The sequence below is a fragment of the Lipotes vexillifer genome, unplaced genomic scaffold (assembly GCF_000442215.2).
Source record: "Lipotes vexillifer unplaced genomic scaffold, Lipotes_vexillifer_v1.1 scaffold37, whole genome shotgun sequence".
Lineage (NCBI taxonomy): Eukaryota > Metazoa > Chordata > Mammalia > Artiodactyla > Lipotidae > Lipotes > Lipotes vexillifer.
In genome coordinates, this window is record NW_006791811.1 from 3105753 (window position 1) to 3114498 (window position 8746).

Sequence of the window (8746 nt, forward strand, 5' to 3'; positions counted from 1 at the left end):
AAAAAAAAAAAAAAAAAAATAGGGGATAATACAATAAATTAGGGCTGAACCCCTCAAATGTAATTTAGAAGATGAAATGTTCAGATGAGCACTGTGACAAAATGAGTCCAGAAAACGCCCCTCTCCTGGACAGTCATGGGCCAGAAGTATTGTGCCCAGAAACACAGAGGGCGCTAAGGCTATCCAGTTATTTCTCAAGCTTCCTAGTAACATCAGTTACGTGCACCCCCTCAGGAACTTGGGAGTCTGTTTCATCTTTCCCCCAAAAGTGCCTCCTTTCACTTCCAGCCAGAGGCAGGTGCAGAGCTGTAACTGCAAGACCAGGACAGGCTCCGGAAGGAAGAAGCCAGGCCAGTGAGGTGGTCAGAGAAACAGCACGAACCCTTGCCATGCCAGCCCCAAACAAGGCAGGGAGTGTGTCTGCGTTGCTTCTGATTGATTCCTTCATGTTCAGCAAAATGCTTCACACTTAGTAGACACTCGGAAATGTTGGGCAAATGAATGAAAAAGAGAAAAGACAAAGAGGGAATCATTACTTAATCAGGTCTGCTGTAAGAAACCTTAGTGAGCCAGTCATATAAATGTGAAATCAGAAAGTGCAGTACTAGCCAGGACTACAGTATGGGCACTGGCTTTTTAGGAGCAGGATTTTCTTTTAATTCTGTATGTCGTCCCTAGCATCTTCGAGAGGAGGCTGTGCTCTCCACGGCAATGATTTCCAACGTGTTAGGTCATGCAACCTTATCAGTAAGAATTTCAGGGACTGCCACGTAACACAGTGTATTTATTTGTTTACAAATTATGCATTTGTCCTGCTGCACTAACATTGTACACTTTATAAAATACCTTTAAAGGACATTAAAAAGGAATGCTACAGGCTGCCCTCCACAGCTCGGTTGATGCTGACTCTGGTAGCCGCCTGGAGGAGATCCTGGAAGGGGAAGGGAGGGGAGAGGTGGGCTCTGGGGATGGGTGCGAGGACCCGACCCGAGGGGGGAGGGATTGGCCCCTAGAGGAGGGCTGACCCAGCTGACTGAGTGGCCCAGAGCCTCTCCCTCACTCCCAAACCTCAGAGGAAGGCTTTGCCCAGGGCACAGATTCCTCAAGGGCCTGGATGGCTCTGGAGGAAGGGCCACGGGGGCCTGAGGACTGGGTTCCTGCCCCCGCTTGCCCACTCGAGCTTCTGGAGCAGGCAGTGGCGTCCAGCCAAAGCAGGCACACTCCCGGGCTCTGCTGCCTTCACCATCTTGGGCTGTGTGATCTTAGACTGCTTATTTAACGTCTCTGAGCCACAATTAATAAATGAGATAATATTCGTGGGGGGGAAAACGGATGCTATAAACAATATTTCAGATCCTTTGCCAGCCATGATAACTTCATTTTTTTTTTTTTTACCAGCTCCTGGCACAAGCCACCATAGTTGCTTACCGAGAGATTCAACATTAGTGATAGTGAATGTAAACCCATATTTTCAAATCATCTTTAGATTATTCCCATGTTTTCTTTGTAACTCTCATCAGGTATGATTAGTCAGTCATTGGTTTGACCTCGTGACTGACAAAGAGCCCTGTGAGTTGGGAATCATCTCTGCATTTTCTTGCAGTACACTGGGCGTGAATTATAAGTGTTACATCTCATCCTACTGCTGCTTTTCAGCGATATTTTAGGTGATGTTTCTGTTTTGTGGGTTTGTGTCTTTGTAACCTGGTGATGTGACCTGGTGTGCGTGCACAGCACACCCGCACACAATGCACGGCCCCTGTAGTGCCCCTCCACCCACAGCATTCCTGTCTTCCCACAGGGCACCTCTTCATCGTATGTGACCCCTGACTGCCCTTCATGCAGGAGCATAAGGCCCCAGCGTCAATCCATGTACTAAATATTAGCAAAGCTTAACTTTTTTCTTATTTTCTTAGATAAAATAGAAATCTGAATATCTTCCCACTCCCCAGTGGGACGGTTTGCAGGCCACCGCAGCTGTGCTGTGTGAGGGGTGACATTGCTCTGTGGCCTTTGCCTTCCCTCTCTAACGGCCGCCATGTGTTGTGCCCCCTCAGACGTCTGGAGAGAAGAAGCGATCTGGCCACAGTGACAGCAATGGCTTCACCGGCCACATCAACCTCCCGGACCTGGTGCAGCAGAGCCATTCCCCTGCGGGGACCCCCACTGAGGGCCTGGGGCGCGTCTCCACCCACCCCCAGGAGATGGACTCTGGGACTGAAGTAGGTGCTGGGCAATAGCCACGACAGCTCTGTCCTCTGGCAGGGGGTGCTGAGACCCCGGGCCCCTCAGGAAGGAGGCTTTGCCAAGCTCCCAGAAGCGTGTTTGGTTGGGTTTTATTATACTATATAACTACTTATGCATATGATCAAATGGACCAAATCCTAGAAGCAGAGCAGTGAAAAGTTCTCAGGTAGCATCTGAACCAAAGCCTGTTTTTACAGAAGCAAATAGTGAGGCTCAGAGAGCTTAAGTGCCTTGCCTAAAGGCACACAGCTGTTTTGTGACAGAGCTGGGACCAGAACTGGGACCTCCTATCTCCCAGACCAGGAAAGGAAACTTCAACCTATAGAGATTCCAAGGCCAATAGTTGAGGTTCATAGTTACATTAATTTAGTCAAACTAAGTTTGACTTAGGTGAAATAAGGTTGAAATGATTTGTTTATGAAAAATAAAAATAGATACGTTCTCAAAGTGTTCATCTCCCTAAACTCCAAATCGCACAAGAAAGGGAGAAGTGGGATATTATCTTTCCTACACAGAAAAGAGTCTGGGGAAGAAAAGCCAGAATAAACAATCTGCCTGGAAGTGCTTGTAGATGTCGTTGACCGCGCTTGACCAGTCAGATGAGATCACAGTGCTTGGTCATGTTTCATGAATAGTCCTTTGAATCACACATAGACCCTACATGTGTTTATAATGCATAGAGTTTATAACGCTGTGTTTGAGGTTGTCCATGCACTGAGTTTTTATGATGCAGCATTTGGATTCTAAAGCTATAGAGCAGGTGAACTTTGCCTCAAGGAAAAGAACGTGGAGCACTGTTATAGCTTCATGCACTGTGGACAGTTGTTTTCTGCCTGACTTTGGGTACCAAGGAGGACTCTGCGGTCAGACCCTACTCTACATTCTGCTGCTTCCCTAGCTCTAAGTGGGAATGCCAATACTTGCACACCTCCTTCATAGACTTCTAAAGATCAAAGGAGAGAATGTCTGTGAAAGTGCTCTGTTTGGGAGGGGTGGTCCTACCTTATGGAGGATGAAATGGTTTTGATTTCATAACGTGAAGGGGAAATCTTGCATTAAAGTCAGATTGGGCCTTTGTGGTTTTCTCCTTATGTGTTTAGGGGTCTTGGGATACTGGTTTTATTTTTAAATAAAAACCTGAAAAAAAGACTAAAAAAATTAAAACTTAAAGGACATTTATCCCCCCAAAAGATGCTTCTTATACTGAGTGCAGATCTGTTTATAATATTAAAAGGACTTGAGTGTAAGTAGGAGTGGACATGACAGACAAAATTGGGAGATGGTTATTGAAGCTCCTTTGACAAAACTCAAAAACGGAATATTGGGACATGAAGCCTTGATAGTTTCCTGTTCCCTAGTTTAGTTCTGACTTCATATCTTAATTGTGCTCTCTAAGCCCTTGAGATTATTTTTTAGGTAAGCCCTTAAGGTGTACTGCCTGCAAACCTAGTATCTTCATGAAGTTCCCACATAGGGCATATAAGTATCCTTTTAAGGAAACTATCATGGAAAGGAAAAATCTTCATTCCCTGGATGAAATTGTCCCTGAATTGCAGATTTTAAGGCTTCTTGAGCCAACACCAATCCACCTGCATCACCAGGCCAGCATGGAAGGCCCCAAGAGGGAGTCTTTGGTTGATCATGTGTTCAGGATGAAGTGCTGCTGTGTTGCTATCCTTACTTAGTTTACTGCCAATTTGTGTCAGCTTTTCTTAAAACCATTTGGTCAGTAGGAGATTGCTTTGACTTCAAGGGAGAAATAGGCTCTGTCACTACAGCCATCTTATCAGATATGAAGGTGCTACATATGGTCCATAATATAATTTGCTCACTACAATTCTTGCAGTCTGATGATTAATGAAACCCTGCAAAGACGTAACGGTTAGTGAGGAACCAGTATCAGTAGAAGCTGCAGAGAGAAGCACACACTCTGACTTGGGGGTCAGAGTGTGAACAGTTGGATGGTTTGAAGAGCCTCTAATAATTTTAAAGCCCAAGCAAAGTATTATTAGCGTCGTTTGTTGCTACAGTATTTATCTATCTGCTCTTCTTAATCTTCTTACTTATTGATTAGTATGGCATGGGAAGCAGCACCAAAGCCTCCTTCACCCCCTTTGTGGACCCCAGAGTGTACCAGACGTCTCCCACTGATGCAGATGAAGAGGACGAGGAAACGTCAGCTGCCGGTAAGCTAGAAGGCCCCGATGTTTTAGAAACAGCTTGGTTTTCCTTTCTGATATGACCTGATAAAAAATTAATTATTAGTTCAATAGTTAAGCCATTCACTGCTTAGGCCCTGTCTTAAAGGGAAGACTTTTTATTACTTTTTTTTTTAATAGGATTCCTCAAACAGAGTTCTTTCTATTTTTTTTCATCTCTTCTATTTTGATTCTGGTAGGAACCCAGAGGTATCCAGGGGCCCTAGGAAAAGCTGTTCCTCACAGATCTCCAAACTCACCACATATTTCTCAGAAGCAATTTCTGGGTACAGTGCTGTGCACGCAGTAGACAAAATAAATGCGTGTTGAGTTGTGTTGAGTTCTAGGTGTGTGCTTCCCACTTCAAAAGTCTGGCTGATTTAGAGGACAGTCTTGCTTTCTAGAATTCTGCAACTCACTAATCATCAGACTCAACTTAGGCCAGTTTGTCAGTTGATAATGTGGAATTTCAAAAAGTTAATCTGTCCTGCATATATTACAGGAGATGAGGATGGTGTGTTTAATTTTATGAGATGAATATTAATTCCCTAAACTACTCAAGTAGTGTCTATAAGCCTGTTTTACTAACGGATAAAACACTGCTTTTGTGAATGACATACTTTATTCTACGAAAAAAGTGTAAAATATTTATAGTTTCAGTGTTTCTTTGCCTTTATCATAATGCACACTAAACAAGGAGAAATCATAGTTATTTGAAGCCCCTTTTCCATATCTCCATTTGTTATATTTTAAGATGCCACTGACTTCTCTGATTCTTTTTCTCAAAGCTCTGTTTACTAGCGAACTTCTTAGGCAAGAACAGGCCAAACTAAATGAAGCAAGAAAGATTTCAGTGGTAAACGTAAACCCAACCAACATTCGGCCTCATAGCGACACACCAGAAATCAGAAAATACAAGAAGCGATTCAACTCAGAAATACTTTGTGCAGCTCTGTGGGGTAAGTTGGTGCTTTTTTACCATTCATTAATGAATTGACCCTCAAACAGGAATCTTACTATCAGAAGAGTGCTGATTGAATCATGGGTGTCAGAGACCCGATTTGGGACTGTCTCGGCCTCAAGAGAGACCAAGAGCAATTTTATATTTAGAAAGAACTCGTACCCAGGATAGCAATGAGATTCAGAGTGACCTTGTCACATAACAGTGATGGGCTAAAGCCAACAACGGAACTAACTACCACTTAATATACGCCCACTCTGTGCCCAGCACTGTGTGATGTGCCCCACGTCCTGTCTCTGTGATCCATACAACATTCTGCAAGGGCAATAATGGCGTGACCTTCATGTGACAGTTGAAAAAGCTGCACAGAATATTTTAGTGAATTGCCAAAGGCCATACCAGTAGTAGTAGCAAGATAAAACTTGAAAAGGACAACAAATGATGAGCCTTCCCTTTTAGTTCGAAACATCAACCTGCAGTTCTTGTGAAAAAGATCTGCAGATTTTAGCTGACCTCAGACTCAGTATAGGTGTGATGAGATTCTGTCAAAATCGTGGTCTATGTTACCATAAACATGACATACAGATCAAGGAAGGACATGGCTCATCTGCACCCATCTAAAATACTACACCTAGTTTGAAGCACCACAATTTTATAAGGGCAAAAGCATTTGAGTTGTTAGCAGGGATGAGCACAGAGCCTGGAAACCATTTCAGGGAAGTAAGGCTCTGTCCTCTGGAGAAGAGACCATTAGAAGACAACAAGATAACCGTGTTTCATATCGACTAACGTGTGGTTGAAAGAGCAGACATTCACGTTACTTAGAAGACAGATGTGCAGTAAGCAAAAGAAGTGGAAAAGTTACCCGTTCCTAAATACAGGCCATTGCACGGCGGAACTCACAGTGTGTGCACGTGTCTGTGTGTATGTTGGGAGTCAGGGGTGTTTATTTGCCTAGAGATGAATTTTCAAGATTGTAGCTATCCAGGCAAGACCACTTACCTGCCAGAGTTTTTGTAATAGGAATTACTGCATGGGAGGTGGGCTGGACTAGAGTTAGATGCCTGAGAAGTCCCTTACAGCAGCGGTCCGCAACCTTTCTGGCACCAGGGACCGGTTTCGTGGAAGACAATTTTTCCACGGACGGCGGGGTGGGGGGGGGGCGGGAAATTGGGGACCCCTGCCTTACAGTCAATATTTCTGTGACTCTTGGGCTATTAATTCCTGCGCTTGAATTGGCTTATCATTTCCCTAACAAAGAGCAGAACCTTAAGGTATGGGATGTAAATTAAGCTTTGGTGTGAGAAGGACAAAGGGCTTTTCTTCCAACAGAGTATGGGAATGGGGCACTCTATTATATGTGGAAGGTGGGTAGGCTAGAAATCACTGCGTGAATAGGAGTGGGGTGAACCTTGGGGAAGTCTCGAGGTATGATTTATAGAGAGAGCCAAGAAAAGGGTGGGTGTTACAGGAAAGGAATAAAGGCAGATTGTGCTAGCATCACATCTGTGCCTCGGGCTCCTCTTAGAAGAACTCTATTTCAGGTAGTAAAGGGCTACATGTAATGAATGCTGCTGCTACTTTATAAAAGAAAACTAATTTCATTACCAGAGGGGCAGTGATTTCATTACTGTCTCAGAGCCATTGCTTCTACACTCCCTGCTGTAGTACCTGCTTTTGCCCATTAGTTTATATTTACAAGTCACAGCTTCTTAGGTTTTAAAGGGACCCTGGATGCAGAAGAGTAAAGTCCGTAAGAGTCAGTCTTGGGATGCTTCTTAAATTTGCAGGTGTAAACCTCCTGGTGGGAACTGAAAATGGCCTGATGCTTTTGGACCGAAGCGGGCAAGGCAAAGTTTATAATCTGATCAACCGGAGGCGATTTCAGCAGATGGATGTGCTCGAGGGACTGAATGTCCTCGTGACGATATCAGGTATGTTGCTGGGGTGACCAGATCCTCCAGGTCTGCACAGATGGGAAAGGGGATCACCTCACTTCTGAAGGAATAGTAAGCTCTGCCCTTCCCAGCCAACGAGCAGCACGATAAGTTATGGCAGTAGGGCCAGAATGACATCACCCACGTTTTGTAACTCCAGAGATTCTGACCTTCAAAGGGAAGTCTCTCACCTCTGCCTGAAATCTGAATCAGACAGAGACATACCACCACTGCTGTGTACATATGGGCCTTCACCCTCTGCCGGGACTCAGCAAGGATCCTTTTAAGGTGTCTGTACTCCAGTCATTGCCATCTACTCTCAGATGGAGAATATAAAAATGTAGGCTTCTGGATGAATTGGGAGATTGGGATTGACATATATACACTAATATGTATAAAATAGATAACTAATAAGAACCTGCTGTATAAAAAATAAAATAAAATTCAAAAAAATTAAAAATAAATGTAAGCTTCTGGGAGTGAGAAATTTTGTAAGCAGAAATTTCTCTGGTCTCTTTTCTTATAAGAACTGCTTTAGTTTATAGTTCACTGACATTTTAGCAAGTGCAGCTGGCCCATTGGGTGATTGAGTCTGCAAGGAGATTGGAAGGTAGGAATCATTGCCACCCTCTGCAGCTTTCCACTTCCCAGAAGGAGCTTAAAAAAAAAGAGAGAGAGACAAAAGTGAAGGCCTTACGACTGACAAGTTAAAAATGTAACCTGAAGGAGTCTGTGTTCTTGAAAGTTTTTTCTTTCGGATGGTGTTTGAAGGAGTTTAATAAATAATACCCCTCTTTTCCCCTCCTATCCCATCCAGTATGAAACCGACAGTACCCCTGCACATTAGAACCACCTGAGGAGGTGTGAAAACTCCAGGGTGCACCCCAGACTAACGGGTCAGAATCTGGGAGTGTGGCCCAGGTCTCAGAAGCTTTCATGGCTCCTGAGGTGTCTCCACTGTGCAGCCAAGTTTGAGAACCAGCCATTGTTTTGCAAAGAGAAACATAGGGCTCCTCTTGGGTTGAACCTTGAATAAAGTTTAACTCTTCAGCTGTACTTCTGTTTTGAGAAAAGGCCCTCATTTGATGCTACAATTTCCTCTTTTGCCTGTCCATTGAATGCTCAGTTTCATCTCTTTTTATTCTCCCCAAATAAGGGTTCGCCAAGTAAATTCTTCTTGTATTACCATTTGAGTTTAATTCAGTGTACTCCTTTATTCTGGGTAATGCGTTCTTGATTGCAACACCCCCAGATCAAATTTAAAACCGTACATCTGCCAGTCACCTACCAAAAGTGGAAATGATATCAGAAAATCCATGTTCAGACTTCATTATGTTGTTAGTGACACATCCCATTTTTAAAAGTGTAACCATTTCCTATTATCGTGAGGTGCATAGGTAGGG

The 8746-nt window shown here is 43.8% G+C and overlaps 1 protein-coding gene across 8 annotated transcripts in view; it reads left to right on the top strand.

Moving 5' to 3' along the window:
* The window catches only part of TNIK (TRAF2 and NCK interacting kinase), a 414613-nt gene that overhangs the window by 393243 nt on the left and 12624 nt on the right, over nt 1-8746 (top strand). For all 8 annotated transcript variants that reach the window (XM_007464722.1, XM_007464716.1, XM_007464717.1 and 5 more), the window contains 4 exons: nt 2058-2222; nt 4322-4433; nt 5234-5404; nt 7197-7340. In XM_007464722.1, the coding sequence (XP_007464784.1) occupies nt 2058-2222; nt 4322-4433; nt 5234-5404; nt 7197-7340 (592 nt within the window). The remainder of the gene's footprint in view (nt 1-2057; nt 2223-4321; nt 4434-5233; nt 5405-7196; nt 7341-8746) is intronic.